Source organism: Sceloporus occidentalis, unplaced genomic scaffold (genome assembly GCF_023333645.1).
Source record: "Sceloporus occidentalis isolate IW3139 unplaced genomic scaffold, rSceOcc1.0.p SCAF_8, whole genome shotgun sequence".
In the NCBI taxonomy this organism is placed as follows: domain Eukaryota; kingdom Metazoa; phylum Chordata; class Lepidosauria; order Squamata; family Phrynosomatidae; genus Sceloporus; species Sceloporus occidentalis.
In genome coordinates, this window is record NW_028316988.1 from 36,097,784 (window position 1) to 36,117,631 (window position 19,848).

General features: G+C 42.6%; 1 protein-coding gene across 5 annotated transcripts in view; it reads right to left on the reverse strand.

The window, feature by feature from the left end:
• LOC149308689 (phospholipid-transporting ATPase IG-like) overlaps positions 1–19,848 on the reverse strand; it is a 77,685-nt gene that overhangs the window by 8,134 nt on the left and 49,703 nt on the right. For 2 of the 5 annotated variants that reach the window (XM_089536305.1, XM_089536303.1), the window contains exons 18-28: positions 19,647–19,828; positions 17,778–18,050; positions 17,111–17,285; positions 16,591–16,693; positions 15,837–15,982; positions 15,346–15,405; positions 14,229–14,356; positions 10,096–10,231; positions 9,903–9,968; positions 9,311–9,414; positions 8,497–8,650 (exon numbers count right to left, since the gene is read on the reverse strand). In XM_089536305.1, the coding sequence (XP_089392431.1) occupies positions 8,497–8,650; positions 9,311–9,414; positions 9,903–9,968; positions 10,096–10,231; positions 14,229–14,356; positions 15,346–15,405; positions 15,837–15,982; positions 16,591–16,693; positions 17,111–17,285; positions 17,778–18,050; positions 19,647–19,828 (1,527 nt within the window). Of the gene's footprint in view, positions 1–183; positions 298–8,496; positions 8,651–9,310; positions 9,415–9,902; positions 9,969–10,095; positions 10,232–14,228; positions 14,357–15,345; positions 15,406–15,836; positions 15,983–16,590; positions 16,694–17,110; positions 17,286–17,777; positions 18,051–19,646; positions 19,829–19,848 lie in introns of all 5 variants that reach the window. The other 3 variants (XM_089536304.1, XM_089536301.1, XM_089536306.1) reach the window with 2 other exon arrangements.

The window sequence follows — 19,848 nt, forward strand, 5'->3', positions numbered from 1 at the left end:
TCCAATTTGTTCACTTGTTTAAAACCTACAACATTATATGGCAGGCGCTGTACCTGGTTCTGCTCGGGAAAGAGAGTTGCTGTCAGCAAGAGCTGAGATTACAAGAATCACAGATTAATTGATTTCTGGGATCACTTGGTTAATCCGTGGCTTCCGGAGCCCTAATTCTCGAGAACGGGATACCTGTTACAATACATTAGATTCATCTGAGAAGGTTCTTAAAAGGAGAGGTCGCACCGACGGTCTGGCCGGCGCAGAATCAGTCGTGTTCCTACTCTTGCGCACTCTTTTCTCCAACTAGCGAGGCAAAACAAAGTACAACAAAAGCACATGAACATGCATTTAAGGTTTATGCAGTGTTGCAACAAGGCGACATGGCCAGAGTGCTTTAGGAGAAGCTAGACAAGAAGGGAAAATGCAGAGTTAATACGAACAACATCCGCAACATTGCGCATGGAGAAGCATGGACCAGTTTTCGAGCATTGCGACAAGCGTGCTCAATCAGGTTGAATGCATATGAAATATTTGCATAATCCCACCCACACCTCAAGAGGGGACCAATCAACTTTGCATTCTATTCTACATCACAATTGGATAGGTGGAGCTTACTGCTTAAAGCTCACCATGCATTTCGTTGACCAGTGGTTCTCAACCTTAGGTCTCCAGATGCTGCTGGACCTTCAGTCCCAACCCCTATGGCCAATAGTCCAACCAGATCTAGGACTACATCAGTGATGTCCAAGCTTTGGCCCTCCAGGTGGTTTTGGACTTCAGCTCCCAGAATCCCAAACCATTGGCCAAGGTGGCTGAGGCTTCTGGGAGCTGAAGTCCAAAACACCTGGAGGGCCAGAGTTTGGACATTGCTGCGCTACATAAATGGTGATGCCCAGAAGGTGTGTTTTCAGAGTACAGAAGACCCAACCAACATGGCCAATGGTACAGAATTCTTGGAGTGATGATCAAACATAATCTGGAAATCCACAAGTTGGTGGTTCCCAACGACAGGTTTCCAGATGTCATTGGGCTTCCAACTCCTAGAAGCACCAGCCAGCATGGCCAGTGGTGTGGGATTCTGTGAATTGTAATCCAACAATGCACAGGTTGGGATCCACAGCCTTTGGTGATGTTCAAGGACTGGCCCATTCTCCATCATAGAAGCTATATACTTGTTTCAGTAATACTCCCTTCTCAAGGAGTGGATATTTATGGACTTAAACCTACCTGGGGCTCAAAAGCCCCTTCGGGGGACAGAGGTGAACTGCAGTGTGTGACACTGATTGCCATAGTTGGTCAGATGTTTGGAGATGCTCACCAGGAGCCTAGCCACTTGCTTTTTCCAGCAGGTCAAAATAACAGTTTCTGCTGCATACTGTTTTTGCTCCTGGCAGCCAGAATGAAATGCCTCCCCCTGAAGAGGGCATGAGGAGAAGAAAAGTAATGTAGCCCATAGTTTCTTCCTTTCATTTTCTAATTTCCTGAAGATTTAGATGACCAAATTCAAGAAGAAAAATAATAATCAGTGAGTGCAGAATTTTGGACTCAAACTCTCAGAATTCCCAATCCAACTGGCTAGTGGATTCTGGGTGTTGTAAACCAAAGAAGATGTAATTAGTATTGTTAAGCATCCTATTGACCTGCATAGGAAGAATTTTATTCATTTATTTATTTTTGTACTATATTCTGTGCTAAGGCAAAACACTGTTGATTCAAGTTAGCTCAGGGGATTCCCAATCATTCTGTGTGAATACGTTCTATCAAATCACCTGTCTACTTATGGCAACCCCATGAATTTCATAAGCTGTTCTCAGGCAAGGAATACTCACAGATGGTTTTGCCAGTTCCTTTCTCTGAAGTACTGCCTCCAGCATCTGATATTTATTGGCAGTATCCCATCTAAGTACTAACCAGGGCTGATATACCTCTGAACAGATACTGAAAGCATGCTTGTATAGGCTGTCACTAATAAACACTGTTTGGAACCTGATGATATTGTTGTTGGTTCCATGAGCTGCCTTTCAGGTCCCCGGTATGTTGAACAATACTGAGCTACACAACAGGAGTGACACTTAAATGCCTCTCAAAGCCAACCCATGCATGCATATATGCCTTTGCTTGACTCATAAGCAATTGTTCAACACTTTATCATAGTGGAAACCTCAAGGTCCCTGTAGCAAATTGGTGATGGCACAACGCTAAGGGGGTGGGCTGTGCTACTTCAGATTGCAAAAGGAGGGGGTGGTGGATGTCACTGAATGTTCTGTTACAGACCGAAAATGGAGAATTAACATATCAAGGTCGAACCCTACACTGCTGTGTTGTTTTTTTCTATTTGCAAGGTCTCCACTACTCCATCCGCAGAGAAAGGAACACTAAAAGATGTGACCTTCCACCTACAGCCTCTAATGGTACTATCCATCATGCCATGGAAAGCTTTCATCACCTCATGAGTTAGCACCCATAAAGTACTATTTTCAAGCTCTGTTGGTAAGCCAGGAGGTATATCCCTTTGGCCATGCCACATGGAGGCCTACAGAGCTTGCAAAAATTACAGGCATACCTCAGTTTACAAAGCCTATGATTCATCTTTGCAAAAGTTTATGTCCACCCAGCATTCCCATCTTTTCCTTCTCATCCTCTTTCTTCAATGCTGCTTTTTAAAAACAGCATTGACATTGGGAGGATGGCGAAGGAGAGGTTTAGCATATGTGCAGCAAACAAAGCTTGAGCTGGAAAGAAACAGAGGAGTCTATTTTAGCCAAACCTAATATGACTGTGTGCACCTGCCTCCAGTAGGCAAGGTAAACAGCGGCTGCCTCCAAAACCTTTACTCAGCATGAGTGAATAGCAAAAAGAGAAAGAAACCCTTGACAGCAGATATGCCTGCCTCCCCAGCTACCTCCCAGCATATTAACAGACTATAGGGATGTGCAGAAATAATGCAGTTTGACCCCACTTTAACTGTCCTGGCTCCATCTTACAGAATCCTGTAGGATTTGTAGTTTTGTGAGACAATAGCACTCTTTGGCAGAGAAGTTAAAGACCTTCTAAAACAACAAACCCCAAGATTCCATAGGATGGAGCTAAAAGAAGTGTGAAACTGCATTATTATCTACTGTGCACAGGTACCCTCGGTCTCTTACGTTTAGCCACCAAAATGGAGAATGCAAGAATGCCTTTTAGAAGAGGCTTTCAGGAGGTCTCTAGAAGATTCAAAATGTTTTTATCTGCTTATGCAAGGTTGCCTGACCTGGTTGTTCCAACGTCCATGTGAATATTGTTAGTTTTGAACAAAAAAGTGCTGAAACACAATGCACTGCTCTTGTTTTTTGTGTTGTGGGAACCTATCCCTATTCTTTCCATATTTTTTTCTGCCTCTGCTGCCAACTTTTTCTGCTAAAGTAGTAAATGCCCAGGAACACATCAACTGTGTTAGCTGAGGTTTGCTGTACCTTTCGAGGATGGCAACTTCCCAAATCTCACATGTTAGCTAAAGGATTCTGGTAGTTATTGTCCCCAAAAAATAATTTTTTCCAAGCAGTGGATCTCAAGATATCTCCTCACCCACCACACCTTAACAGACAAATACCCATTTCAGTTTCCAAGCAATCTTTGTGTCTGGATCCATCTGAACACCATCTGCTATAAAGGCAGTGAGGCTTCATGGAGCAAACTAGGATACCTTTGACTATTGGGAAATGAAAGGAATGAAAAAGGAATAGCAATTAAAAGGGTTTTTTTAAAAAAGGCTGTGAATGCGATAGGAGGTATGGTTTAAAAGAAAAGGGAAAGAAGCAGGCAGAAGCACACACAACTTTTATCGAAAGGCGATACACACCGAGAGGAAAGCAGCAAAGCAGACGGAGGGTCTGTGATAAAGAGAAGAAAAAGTCACCTTATTCACTCAGAGAAGCTGTGGTTGCTGGAGGTTTGAGAAAGTACAAAGATAGTAGACATTCCCGAGGAAGGAAGGCGCTTCATCCCCTGGTTCGTAATGGCACAAAAGGAAAGTGGGAGATTGAAGAGAAAAGAGAGGGTGCAATAGGGAAGAGGCAGAGAAAAAGAGAGAAAAAAATTACGGTCGCTCGTTCCATTCTGAAACACACCCTCGCACAGAAAAGAGGGCTGATAATAAAAGCACAGAATATGCTAAAAGAAAAGAACAGTGAGGAGTTAGGAAGGAGGAGGAAAGCGGGGTTTTTTTTGGGGGGAGGCAGACATTGATTATGAAAGAGCAGGCGCTGAAACTTTTTCTTGCCCAAAATGCAACAACTTTTTCAAAGCCAAGAATGCGTTTCATTCGAAGTGGAGGAAAATATGGGGGTGTTCTTTTAAAAATCGGTGCAGAGCTTGGAAAGGTTCCTTTTTTGGACTCTGATTCCCGTAAGCTGACTGGGGGGAAATCGGTGCAGAGCTTGGAAAGGTTACTTTTTTGGACTCTGATTCCCGTAAGCTGACTGTGGAGATTCTGGCTGTTGCAGTCCAAAAAACCCCAGCATTTATCAGGGCCTCATTCCCACTACGTTTTAAACAGGTTCGTAAATTGGTTTGAAGTGGTTTTAATGACCCTGGTTCACATTTGAACCGAATCGCTGAAGTGATTTAGAGAGGGGAGCCATGTGCTAAACCCATTTTGATGCTGTTTTTCCCCACGTCTTTTTGGATACATCAATCCCATATAAGTGTGAACCAGATGTGGATCAGAATCTATTTAAATTTGCCCTTTGGCAGGTTGGAGCGGATCCATTTTGAACCAATTCATTCATGAATGTAAACCAAAAGTGGGTTATTGTGTTTTATTTTGCAGCAAGAAAATGCGATCGAGGCAAATGTAGTGTGAACCACGCTCCACTGCCATACTGATCCACTGATTCGGATTGCAAAGCGATTTATCTGTAAGTGGGAATGCGGCCCTATATTGCAACAAAGATTTTGGCTTATTCAAACCATATAGTGATTTTACTAGATCATGCCTGAGCATCTGTCTTGGCACCAATGTCCAATAGGTGGTTCTTGATAGCCTAAAATTGGGCAAACCGCCCCCCAACTAGCTCCCTATTCTCACTAGTGGTAGACTACACCAGACTTTGGAAGCTTAATTTATGCCTTGCAAGCAATAGCCACCAATGGCCATTGCCTGAAGTCATCTAACCCTCGCTGAAACCTTTTCAGAGCCAGAACCCACTGCCCCATGGCCTGTGATGCAGCAAGGCAAGATCAATCCATTGTTCATGAAGAAATACTGTTTCACTTCTCTTGAAGGAAATCACTGGGCGATTCTCAGTTCCAGTTTTATCAGAGGAAAAGCATCCCTCGCTCCCTGTGCCACTTACAGAATGACTCATTCTCCGCACCATTTGTAAAATCCATTATACATCTTACTCCTCCCTTTGCTTTCTGAACCCTGGCTTTTAGATAGTAAACCAGAGGAGACAGGGCCTTCCATAAATACACGCAACCTGTTTTGTAATCCTCTGCAAGTGACCTTTCAGTTGAAGAGTGAGCTAAAAATATTTTAAATACATAAAATTAATGGAAGTCATAACACGGTCCCTCCCTTCTGGGCTCAGGTACGAAGCCCCAACACCTGGACCTTTCTTCTCAACCATCTTCTGAAAAATTTTCAATGTCCTTTTCTCCATCTTGTCCTTCTCTATAATAGCCTTATTAAAAGTAGCTGGCCAGACCTGTACACAGCATTTCAAATGTTTCTGCATAATTCAGTGCTATGCACATAATACTAGCACTGAGAGACTTGGCTGTTTTATTAATAGAACCCTTTCATAATAAAGCTTTCTTAATCAAACCTTCTCATTTGCCCAATTGTACAGCATGTCTCTTTTGAAGTGAGCATGTAAAGGGTTTAGTATTTTTTTAAAAAATTAAACCCTTACAGTTTTTTAAACTAAGCCTTAATATTAAAACATCCTCTCTCCTTTTTTCCATTCTGCAGCTGACTTGTTGAGAAAGCGCTAATGCATTTATTTGGCTGTTCTGAAAATGCTGATATACATTTCAGAGTAAATCTCCTCCGAAGGCAAAGGGAGCTAGCTTCCTTTTTAAAAGGTGTTTCAAACTCCTTAATGGATGCATACAAATGAAGAAAGAAAGAAAAAAGGGCACTACTCCCCATGCATATTATTCAAATATACTGTTTCTCTAGAATCAGGTTCAATGGGGAACCAATCTGCAGAAGATGGTTGTGCACGGTGGTGAGGATCTGTGCATTCACAAATCTTCCATCTCCAGATGCTTTTTAATAATAATAATAATAATAATAATAATAATAATAATAATGCTATATAAAAACCATATTAATTAATGGGAAAGGTATACACACCCAGATTCTATGTTAAAAACCCATATTCCACATTGTGCAAGAATTTCATGATCAAAATGCCTATGTGCATTTCTTTCGAAGCCTTAAAGCAGGTACGGCTCCAGTTGCTTGGGAGCAGATTCTATTGTTACCAAGCATAAGTGCAGTGATATTAAATACACAAAATGCTGTTGAATGTTCAAAGCCCTTCATATCTCTGTAACTCTTACAACAGTCCTGTAAGATAGGCCAACATTATTAAACCATTCACCACCTTAGGGAACTGGCTTGCCTAAATCTGCTTTGTGAGTTCACAGCAGAGGGGGATTTTAAATTAGGGACATCTTGCATTCCCAATTTTGTTTCTTAGCCACCAAATGATGCTAGCAATACTACTTCATATTATTATTCCATTGATTACAAGATGTCCATCAAAAGCTTCTCCGTGCTCTATCTATACTTAACTATAGCAAAGACAACTCTTCAACAGGTTCAGTTATGTACAGAATTTACTGAAAGAACACACAAAGGTATAAACAGTACAATATACACACCTGTATTGTTCAACTTTCACTTAAAAGCAAAGAAATACACCCAGTAGTATTCCTTCATTTAAAACTTATCAAATCCCTTTTCTGTGCCGACTCCAAGGCCTCAAAAGAAAAATAAAGAAGGCCCATGTTCAGGCAATGGTTTGTGGACTAGATGCTTTAATGTCAACTGAAAACACAAAATATTTTGTGTTTTCAGTTAACATTAAAGCTCATGAAGTTGATCTCTTAACCATGGCTCAGACATCAGCCCCAGGCTTCCACACTTCCCAAGACATGCACATGAATCCCCTTCATATTCTTGCTGTAACCATGGTTTACCATTCTGTCTGCACAGGCAACAACCATGGTTAGTTGCAACAAGGACTGTCTCTGCATTGTAATTTTTAAACTAGGTTCACAGCAAACCCAGATTGGCACTGGTACATGTGTAACCCTAATCCATGGTTAAGGTGGAAGGAAGGAGATAAATAATTCATGCTGGAGAAGGGAGGAAGGTGCACACAAATGCACAGGCCATAACGCCACATTAGCTCCAATACATTTCCAAGTGCTGCATTTTACAGAAAACAGCATGAAAAATAATACATTTTCTGTGGCTCCAACTAATACTCCGATCCTGCAGAAAAGCGTGGTTTAAAGGGTGGAGTGGCAGGGGGGGGGACATACACAAAGCTGTTTGTAACACACACACACACAAACACACACACACACAGCACCTTAAACTACCAGTTAAAAAGGGCTGCTTTCACATAACGCCTTTAGAGAAGAAAACCTTAGTGCCAATCCAGAACAGTCAATGCATTCACACAGCTTTGATCCAATGAAGCCGACCTCTTTAACCATGGTTGAGAAATACTATTTGTGAACCAGAACTACCCGAAGACCAGAACCCGAGAGGGGCGGCAGGAGTTAAGAGACCCGGTTTCTTAATTAAACTTGGTAATAAAAAATGCTAAGCATTTGGACTGAGGGTCCCCAACCACCACCACCCCTCCGCCCTGGTTCTTGTTGATCTTGGAATTGCTGGGATACATTTCAGTGCAATGGGCTCTTGGAAGTATTGGCCTCCTCACAACCTAGAATCGTGATACCATCATGCCTGCGACCTGTGTGGGTTGACCATTTCCTTCATGCTATCCTTTCCACAAGCCATGTATCTCTCCTGCCACAGATGATGGCATCCCTAACTAGGAATCCAAATGAAGTCCCCAGAAGATAATCACTGGATCTGAAGCTGAGGCTTTGAAAACCCTTTTCCCCCCAATAAATGCCTTCCTGAGTGCTCTCTGCTGGCTAGGTAGGTGCTGCTGGTCTTTGATTTAGTGCGCTTGGCTGTCATTCCACTTATAGACAGTGAGAACCAGAAATCTTTTTTCCTGTTGATCTTTAGTAGCAGTTGGCTTCCTCTGCTTAAAACTGTCACAAACACTGTCCTAAGCTAAACTTCTGCTTAGCTGATCTAGGGTGGATGTCTCAAACGTTCAAAGCAGCAGTTTGAAAGTGCCGAGGTGCCCATCTGTCACATCGTGTTTTTAATGCACAAAAAGGCATCAAGCCAATCGCTCAGAAGAGGGGGATCCACTCTTCCATTTGAAAAATCATGGAGCCGGTCCGTGTGTCCCTTACCTGGTGGATTTTTCTTTTCATGTTTCTAAAAATGAGGGCAAGGATCTCGGGGAGAAGGGAGAGGAAGATGAGGCAAAAGATCCCCAGCCAGGAAGAGGCAGACGACAGCAGCTGGGCAAAGACGTGATACATTCTTTGTTGCTTCAAAAAAGGCCTGGGTGGGAGAACACAAAAGGGACGGGGGTGAGGAACCCACGTTACGCTTGAACATAGTTCCAGAACTCTGAAGAGCTCTTTTGAAGTTCAAACTAAAACCTTCAATGGATTCACTGTCCCACTGAAAATGGCAATGTTGGCTAGTGCAAAAGGGAACATGACAGCTGCCTATTCCTCCTTCATATTAGCCATCTATTTTTGAAGCCATCTAAATTTAGTGTGTATTTTAATAGTAATGGGTGTGTGTGTGTGTTACCAACAGTAATGGGTGTGTGTGTGTGTTACCTTCTATGAACAAAATGTACAGTGGGCTCTTGGCATCCAGAATCCCTTTTGCATACCAAAATCTGTGGATGCTCAAGTCCCGTTAAATACAATGACATAATAAAATAGTATCCCTTATATAAAATGGTAAAATCAAGGTTTGCTTTTTGGATGGAATATTTTCAAATTATGGATGATGGAATCCGTGGATGCAGCATCCATGGATACAAAGGGCTGACTGTATTTTAAGCTTTTGAAACAGCTAGTTCTAATCCATGCCTGCCTCCCTAACCCATTGCTTTAACAGGAGGTCTAGTACTTTGCAGAGTTAATCAAATTCCAGATGCAACTGAGAATGGAGCACAACAATGCAGGCCTGAATAAAAATACTTACCAAATAATTCCTCCCCAGAAGAAGGAGAAAAACACATAGAAGATCAAGGAACCCCAAATGACAAAGTGGTTTAACCACGTCCAGTACCGAGTATCTAACGCCAGCTAAGTTTCAAAAAACCAACACAACAGAGGGAGAAATGATTACAAAAGTGTTTTGAATATACTACAAAGTACAATCATCATCAAGGTCTACAATGCATATCAATAAAGAAATTCACTAAGGTCAGTGTAAGACCACCCCCCCCCCCCGGTCCTTGCTCAATGCAACTGACTGCAAGATGGGCTGGTTTCCAAAGAAAGGGACTTCTTGGTAGCTGCCCCAGCTTTAGTTACTCCCTCTGTAACAGGAGACCATCAATATGCAGAGATATTTTTATTCAAACAGTTGTTCGTATCTGAAGCTGTTGTAGGTCCCAATAGGAAAGATTTCAGTGTTCTTTCTCTTACTCAACATCTTTATTTGATGTTACACTCTTTCCATTATAGCTTTTCTCTTTGATCTCTACATTATTATATGCTGCCATGAGCATTAATATAGCAATATATAAACTAAATAAACCCAAACGTCCAGTAAAAGAAGGTGCTCTAACCTTTAGAGTGACGGTGAAGACCAAGACAGTAAAAACCATCGTCCCAAATGTCCAGTTTCCTGCCATCTGGAAAACATATTCATTTCAGAGGTTTGTCAGTGTTTGAAGAATGGGGATGGTGAGAATCAAGGACTTTCTCACACACAGGCAAATTGGGGATCTGGCATTCATTCCAGATCTTGTTGCTTCTTACCTTCCCATTATTCTCCATAGAAACATCTTGGAAAAGAAAATAAGCTCCAAAGAAAAACACGCAGCCGTCAAAAAGGCCTAGGAAGGTCCAGTATATGAAAGGCTTCAACTGCAACATGGCATTGTCAGAAACATTCCTACGAAGAAACGGGAATAAAGAAAAAGACAAGAAAAGGAAGAATTAAACTTAGGCACGAAGAATGAAATTGCCAAATGTTCTAATGCCAGGTAGGCAACATGGGTAGATTCAAGGCCTTCTCAGCGACTGCTTTTAAGTTCTGGTAATCCTTTGCTTTGTTGTTAGCTGCCTGCAAGTCAAAGGGAATTTAATAGTGCACTTTGCTGCTTTTATTTCTTTGCATCGCTTATTATAATAGCTCTCTCTGACTTTATGCACGCCACCGAACAGGACTAGACTCACAGGAAGGAGGCATGAAAATTGGGGCAAGGAACACCAACCATTTAAAATACAGAGAATGCTACCGTATTATTCACAGAAAATAGTAAAGACCAGGAATGACTACTGAGGAAAGTCAAGTAAGAAAGTGCAAAAACAGAGATACAACTGAATATTAACAGAAACCAAAATACAGACTGGAGATGATTTACATAACTTTAAATTGGGTAGTATAACTACCTACGCTCAAAACACTACACCACACTGGCTCTCTTCATATTGGTTCGGTCATGAAACCCCATTGGGTGACTTTGGGCAAGTTACATTCTCTTGGCCCCAGAGGACGGCAATGGCAAACCCTCCATCATTGTTGATGTTCCTTCCCCCAATATTCATGCCTCCTTCCTGCAACTCTAGTCCTGTTCAGTGGCATGCATAGGGACTTGGAGAGCTATTATAAGCAATGCAAAGAAGTAAAAGCAGCATAGCACCCTACTGAATTCCTTTTCTCTAAAAGTACAGTATTCAGTTCTTAAAATCCTATTAGAATAAAAACTTGCCAAGAAAACCTGGTGATAGATTTTGCCTTAGGGTCACCGTAAGACTGAAAGGTACAACAAAAACAAGGCTATCAGATGATCTTAACACATTTCAGTTTGCTGGTCTGTATTCTCTTTCTTTCATTGCATCTTTTCTTCCCATGTTAGCGGCTACTTCTCCTTTCCTTGGCCTGACTGGATTATCTTTACATTCTCCAGTTATTCCGAAGGAACCACAGTATAATTGCAAAGCCTGACAATATCCAAATTGTTCTTCTGGCTTATTCTTGTGCTTTTTAAAAAGATATATAGTTTTGAGGTTCTCTAGCTGCCTCCGAGATGGATCTGCAGCATAACACTGGATGAACTGTGATGCACAAGTGCCCTCTGCTGGACCTGAGCAGCACTTTCTTTTTGTAGATGCATTCCAGATAAGATTTTTAAAGAGAATGCCCAAATGAAAGTTGAAACCATCAAGGAACCCATAGCACAACCCATTAGGATTGATACAAAAGACTGTTCCTTTCCTTCCAAATGGACATAGTGGACACCTAACTTTGGATCTTCTGGAAGCAACAAAAAGTGTTCTACCACTTAGCTATGGGCTCTTCCCAACACAGAATAAGTTGCAAGGATAAATGGGTGCCTAGATATGAAGAGATGTCTGTCCAAAACTCTGCACCCTTCTACTTCTGAAGAGGAAAATACCAACCTTCTGGACTGCAGTTATCTATTGCAGAATGTTCCAAGCTACTATACTATATTTCCCATCATCCCCCACCAACAGGTCCAATAGGGGGCAGTAGGTTAGGGGAGGTTAATCCATGAAACCCAATCAAAGTGGGATAATGTTGCAAATATCCATCTGCCTGGTTTTGCTAGTCCATTTATTTTACAGGTAGAGAGGGCAACTTACATCCGGTTTGACTAAAGTGACACGATGGCTGCACAAAAGATAGCCCAAGAAAACCCTTCCAAACACACCCACAAAATGTCTTGCTATTTGTAGGTGAACATCATCCCAAGAGAACTAAACAAACACAACCCCATGCTCTAAACAATTATGTTATAAACAATTATCTAAATCATGTTATAAACTATCAAAATCATGTGTTATAAGCAATTATTTCAGCAAGACTGAAATTTATTCCTTAAAATTATTTTTTGAAAAAATTGTTTCGCATCACCATTAGAAGTTTGAATGTGATTTCATGATTCACGGAAAACAAGTCAAACCACTGACGAGTTTAAATGGGTACCGGGGCAGGTGGCATGACACATAAGACTCTGTCTTCCTGAGCTTTGCATGCCATGCTCTCAGCTTTGCAGTGTTTGCCACCTGAGACAGCTTCCTTACTTTGCCTTAGGACAGGGCCAGCTGTGGAAATTCTGGAATCTGTTTTCAAGATAGAGCACATACCACTGTGGAGGTAACTGTCTGGTTAAGGTCCAGTCTTACATATGTGTATTGTGTGCATTGCTGCACACTTTCGCCCTGATGGTGAATTGCTTTCACTTTCCTCAAATTTGCATCTATCTGTATCTACTCACCCTTCTTCTGCCAGAAAGGCACAGCCATTGAATACATGTGATACGTGCAATAATGAGCATTTCTGTGGATATTCTGGTAAAAACAGCAAAGCCTTTTTCTGCAGCGGTTAAGTTTTTGCCCTCACCAAAAAGCCCGAACCTCTGCATATCACATGTGGCCAGATAATATTCTATTTGATTGGAACGAGAAGTATTTTAATCATGCAGACTAGCCCTAAGAAACCTTGTCTTGCTTAGCACATGCTGCGAAAAGCTGCTGGTTTTCATTTTGTGTGTTGTTTCCCTTCTTCTAATAGCAATGCTGAACAGAGAAGAGGGAATGGCAGCAAGCTGCCAAACCCCTTGTATCCAGGGACATGCTTCAGTCAATGAATATTCAAACAGAGGTCATTTAAAGAAAATACAATTAGATTGTTTCTCTTGCATTGCCTGTGCAATTACACTTTCGTTAGGCAAGCTGATGAGCGTGCTAATCTCCTAGCAAGCTATAAATAGTGCAGAAGGAGGGAATGCCACAGCACTTGGCAAAGGGGGAAAGGAGGGCAGGGGCACCGTGACAGAGAGAGCAAGCTCTGGAGCAGATCCCTTTTCTCTTGCCCCCCCCCCCCCCCCGCCATTTGCTGCACACACAAATCCTATGGATGTGAGAAAGGATGTTTATACCACACCAAGTGCCTGATAACAGACAACAGCAGCTGACTTGCTGGAGAGGAGCCAGAGGAAGGTTTTCATCTGCTGGAATGGGTCTGCAGATCGCTCGGCAGATCCAAGGCTTGGCATCGGCCCTTGCGCAGCTCCAGGAGGGGTGGGGACAGCCACTGCCATGGTGCTTACCCAGATGGTAGCCCTCCATAGTTTGTGTCAGCTGCCAAAATTGAGAAGCAACAGACTGCAGGAGGAGGTCTGGAGGGAAGAGCTGCTAGAAACAGAAATGTTGGCAGGGGCTCCTTCCGTTCCTTCAGCTGGACCCTTAAGGCATCCCAGAATCTTTTTGGTGACATGGGCAGAAGTGATGCCAGTGTATGTACTTTTTGGGGATGATGCACAAGGAGATGTTCAGTATTTCCTTGCCCAATACTTTTTCCCCAGGCTGTGCAAAAAAGCAGCCTAGTGGTGAAACCATCCTCAATCCCTGGTCTCCACTGTAGGTATGTAGGTGGAACTTTACATTCCTTCAGAGTCAAACAGGATGCTGGCTTATGCCAGGGGCTGTTAAAAGATGCCCAGTGGAAGAGTTAAAGATTTTCAAAGGGCTGAAACTGATCAGTAGGTAGATCTCCATTGGGACAAGTAGAGAAAGTAATAGAGGCATAAATGAGAACAAAAAGGTGAGAGAAGAGAGTAAACCTATGGTTGTCGCTGGCCAAAAAAGGTAAGTGGGCCCTTGGTATCTGCTGGGGTTCGGTTCCAGGGCCTTACATGGATACCAAAATCTGTGGATACTCAAGTCCCATTAAGTGCAATGACAAAGTAAAAAGGTGCCCCTTATATCAAATGGCAAAATCAAATTTTGCTTTTTAGAATTTATGTTTCGTTTGAATATTTTCAAGCTGTGGATGAGTGAACCTGTGGATACAGAATCCATGGATCCAGAGGGCCAACTGTACATGGAAACTGGAAAGAAGAAAAAAAGCATGTCTGACTTACAGATATAACTTTGGGAAGGCCATCAAGGTGTCAATGTGGACGTGTTGCTCCAGGAGACTGTAGGCCACGATCGGCAGAGAGGTGAAACAGATGTTGAACATGGTAAGGTAAGCGGCATCATAGAGAGGCTGAAAGCAAATTAGAAAGAAAAATTGGGAGACAGCACAGATGTTTTCCCCACCATGCAAAGATTAAAAAATGGGCTTTTGTTAAGAGGTAGGCTTTTTGTCTGATGATGAAAAGAGCAGGAAACAAACTATCAGACTGTGGTTGCAGACATTTCTTATAATTGTGCAGCCGGCTGACAACTTCTCTTTTCTCTATCACACACACACACACACACTTAAAACTGCAGCTTAAGTTGACAGCTTGAACAGCTTTCCTCTCCAACAGGTTTCCCCCTCTGCATCTGCACCTCAAAAGGCCCTGTTTTAAGAACAGGGGTGGTTTTTGGCGAACGGATGAACACATGTTATATTGCTCTTCCTTGGGGACAAGGTGGCCACTTCAGGTCTTGACCCCCTCCCCTTTTTGGTTCATTTTTGACAACCCATCCAGCTGTTTGTGGATGCTGGGGCAGACAACTGGCCCCCAGTACCTGCCTCCCTTGTTCATCCTCCTCTAGGCAGCCATTTGTCTTCAGTCCCTGCCCTACTCCTTTTAAACCTGCAAACAAGGCTAAGCAAATACAACTGAAAGAATGGTGTATATTCACCACTACATCCCTGTCTTTCATTGTTCTTACATCATATTTTTGGTTGCAAACTCCTCGGGCCAACTTATTCTGCAAAGCATTTTATTCTGTGAAAGACTACACACAGACAGATAGCACTGTATCAGTAATGATAAAGAGACTTGCTTTTGAATGCATTTGTTTGAGACTAGGGGTCATACACAGACCTTTGTGTGTGTGTGTCTTCAAGTCACCTGTTGATTTATCCCATGTTGGTGCCTTTATTAAGACTAAGAATGCAAAATACATTGAGCTTGTAGAATATTCTCAGGTTGCAACAAATGTTGCTCTAATACAAATAGGTCTAGAATTTCACCCCGAAGTTAAACTGGGATCCATAATTCATTTCTCATCACAAGATCATCCCCAAAAGCAACAACATACCTGTTGTGAAAAGCCACAGAAGAACTGGTACAAAAATTGGGGGAAAATGAAGCAAAGATTCTACAAAAGAAAATACCAGGAAAGAGAGGGGAAAGCAGGTTAGCAGAAAATTTTTACAAGTTAATTCACCCCATCTTCCAATTTGTCAATAAAACGCTATGGGACTCATTATTTAAGAATCAGACTTTTTTGGATTGTGCTTGTTTGTTGTTGAGTATGAATACAAGGCTTTCTACATACAATGGAACAGTAGCTCCACAACTAAGCTCTCGGTCTGAAATACTAAATGTTAATGAACATGACAAGAGGCAAGGAAGAACCAAACCTATCCAAAGACAGCATGAGCGGCAAAGACCATGCATTTAGGATTAAGGCTTTGGGTTATTTTTTTCACTTCCACATCACACATTAACATTCTGCTTGGCATTAATCCATGCGTGGGAAGTGAGAAATTATCCTGGTAACCAAGACAGCCCAAATAACTGCTTTACCTTGTAGAAGAAATACTGTACAAGGTGTGCTATTCTCACATAGTATAAATGCCCATGTGCCAAAAGCAATCTTTTCAAGTCTTTAAACTTTGGGATGGCGTAGTCGCTGTTTCGGGCTGCCTGGCGACCCTCTTTACCTTTTATACCTGGATGCAGAGAGGAAAGACAGCAAGTGAAATTGCATTCTGGCAACCATATCTCACAAAGATACATGCCACTTCAGAATCACTACAGAAAAGGGAGTATGCAAAAAAATCTTATAGCACCTTTGACACTAACTGAAAGAAAGAAGTTGGCAGCATGAGCTTTCGTAGACTTAAGTCTTCTTCCTCAAATGCATCTGAGATCTACAAGATCTCTTTACATACTGATTTTAAAGACAAACACAGCTATATCTCTGAATTACAGCAAAGGAACTCAGTGCTAAATTTCTGCAGTTCTGGCAATCTCCCTGAACAAGTTACTCTTATGTCAGATGAAGAAAAACTGAGGGAAGGGTAACTTGGTGGGTTGGAACACAGAAAGGGGATTTCTCACCAAGGCTACACAACTCTAAAACTTTTCAAACAGGGACTCTGTGCAGGTGCAATACCCATTTGTGTGAGGCACAGACATCATAAAGAAATCTTTGCTCTGAACCAAGGAGTGGCAAGATGTGGTCAGCAAGCCACATGTAGTCTCCAACTTAACTCCGTTTTTTTGCAGTCCCTCCCCTTCCACCATCATGGCTGAGTTTGAAGAAGGCCTTTCTTACCTATGCCCACATGAGCTTCCAAAATCATGCTGACGTCGTTGGCTCCATCCCCTACGGCGAGCGTTATGGGACTGCCCTTTGAATTCTTAACCATTCGAACAATCTAAAAATAGGCATGACAGAATGCAACAATATGGGCAAACAAAATAATGTGATGTGCTCAAGGTCTAGGAGGGACAATTCACCCTTTTTTATTTTAGCTAGAAAATGGGAGAGTTTGGAGGGGACAAGGGCCAAACAAAATAAACAAACCACCACACATGCAACCCCAGGGATGGACTTGGCTCAAAGGCCCTGTTCCTCATGGCCATCAGCTGAATGCCATCAGCTGAATGCTGGTAGTCAAAAAAGGAGCCAAAGAGCCTTAAAGGTACCCAAAATATTTATCATTCGGGCCTTTAAAGGGGTCAGAACTGGGAATCTGAACTGAGCCTCAAGGATGGAGGAAAATGGGATAGCACAACCCATTCATCCTTTCCATGGGGAGCATCACATTGATCGAAAGCCCAGAGTGACTCACCTGGGCTTTTTGCAGAGGAGCCATCCGACAACACAGGACTGCAGTGCACTTCAAGCAGATCTGAAGGAAGATGGCCTTGTAGTGACTGGAGCGTGAGTCTTGGGAAGGGTTCAGGATCAGGGATAGGGTGGCCCCGTCAATGACCAGCCCGTACTCATGACTGAGCAGCCAGGTTCTAGAAAATGGAAGGCAACACATATGAAAGCAACATGCATTCCATTCAACCAGAATCCACGAAACAGCAAAGATGATAGGCTTCCTTGGTGGGACTGGTGTAGCAAAAAAAAAAAGAGAACAACATCATCAGAAAGTTTTAGGAGTAGTCACTGACCTTTCAAGGGTGGGGGGGGGGAGAGGGGAAGTGTATAGTGACTGTGGGGGTTCAGGGTGGATGTTGGGCCCACATGCAGTTTAATAATAATAATAATAATAATAATAATAATAATAATTTTTATCCTGCCCCTCTATGCAATGCAAGTCTAGGGGGCACACTCTTCCCATCCCCAATATGACAGAACACAAGGAGATGATCTGAATTCACAACAGATTGGGTCACATCAGGCTCCTTTCCATGGACCTAAACGTCCTTTCTCCAGCCTTCCTTGCAAGGCCCCTGAAAGGCATTTACCCTCAGAGCCCCAAAAGGTGCAAATACCTCCCTGCTAACCTCTTGCCATGAGGCATGTCCACCACTAGCTTCTTGTGATAATCCACCAGCAGCTCGTGCAAGCGATCCTCCTTTCGGCCTTCTTCTCCCACTGTTTTGGTTGTCAGCTGCAGCAATTCTGTGTTGGTTTGGAAGAGCCTGCAGGCATAGCATGTGGCCTGGGCCGTCTCCAGCTTGTCCCCTGTCAGCACCCAGATCTTCATGCCAGCTGTGTGCAGGGCCTCAATGGTTTCGGCTGCAAGGTCCTGGAGCCTAGGGATAGACATGGCTTTACTGGCCAAACAGAAGGATGGATGCTCCCAAAAGCTTCCTGTCTTTGGTGGTTTCTGTTTTCTTTTGTTTAAAGGCAAACAAATATTTAGACTCTTTTGAAAAAAATCCAAAATGTTTAAGAGGAATATAGGTGAATTCAATCAATACAAACATACGTTGTATTGTTGTGTGCTTTCAAGTCATTTCCAACTTATGGTGACCCCAAGGCAAACCTATCATGGGGTTTTCTTGACAAGATTTGTTCAGAGGGGGTTTTCCATTGCCTTCCCCTGAGGCTGAGAGTATGTGACCTGCCTAAGGTCACCCAGTGGGTTGCAAGGCCAAGCTGGGAATTTAACACTGGCCTCCAGAATAGTAGTCAAACACTTAAGCCACTGCACCACACTGACAAACACAAGGATTTCACTATTTATTATAATTGAAATTCAGTTTTAAGGGGGAAGGAGGAGGACAAGTCCTTTCTATCTCAATAATTATATTATTTTCCAAACCAGTTGTTTATGGTATCGTTCTGTGCCAGTATTGGAAATCATGAGGCCTACCAGATATTATTAAGATCAAACGTGCAGAATTCCTTACTATTGTCCATGCTGGGTAGGACTGCTATCAGTTAAATGTGTCTACTCAAGTTTGGAATAAGAACTAGGGTTAGACCCAAGAATGTTGACCCTTTTATGTGCAAGAACTTTACCCACAGAGAGTGAATCTACACTGTAGAAATAATGCAGTTTGGCACGTTTAGCACTGTAGCTCCAGCCTATGGAATTCTAGCACACGTCTTTAGTTTTTCCTGCCAAAGAGTGTTGGTGCTTCACAAAACCAAAAATCCAAGGATTCTGCAATATGGAACTATGGCAAATTAAATGGTGTCAAACTGCAATATTTATATGGTGTAAATCACCCTTAAATCCCCCCATGCTCTGTCCTTTCATACAGCTGCCCTGAAAGGGGCGTATGGATGTGAAAAGCTAGCAAGTGTGATCCCACTGCTTTCCTTCATACAATGCAACTGTGGATCATACAGAGGAAGGTGTTTTATTAATGCAATTTGCTTTGACTGGTCTCTGCTAACAAATGCTTCCATTTATAGTCCAAGCTATTCTTCAAGGGTGGAGAAGTCTCTCATAGGAAGCAGCTCAGACGATTGGTTGAACTAGTTCAGTCTTGACTATACAGCCTTGCAGAAGCTTCCCGGTGTTTCAGATTAGATTCTTTTCTAGCATTATGAAGAGATGCTGAGGACTGAACCTGGTTTCTTCTGCACTCAAAACAAGTGCTCTGCCATTGGGATAAGGCTTGCCCAATCTTAAAGGTGGGTGACTTTTCCCCCCTGAACACCACAAGTAAGCCACTTTAGTGTCTTTCGAACATAGAATCATAGAGTTGGAAGAGACCCCAAGAGCCATCCATTCCAACCCCATTCTGCCATGCAGGAACTCTCAACCAAAGCATCCCCGACAGATGGCCATCTGTTTTCCTGTGCAGTCTGACCATCATAGAAAACTATGTGTATGTCTGGAGGGCAAACAGGTATGTGTATGCTATTAGTGTAAATGGCAGTGCTGAGGCCATATGGCTTTTTGTGCCTCTGCTTACTTGTCTTCCACAGCTGTGGACCCGATCAAATGCATGTCCGTCTCAATCTCGTCAAAAACCTTGGCCATCTTGGCTTCCCGGTCTTGCAGCGCCATTGTCGCTTCCTTAATCTGGCCACTGATTACCACATATTGTGCCTGAGAGATTTCTTTGAAGGCCACACAGAGAGTCCGATACCCATCCTGGAAGCAAACCAATGTAT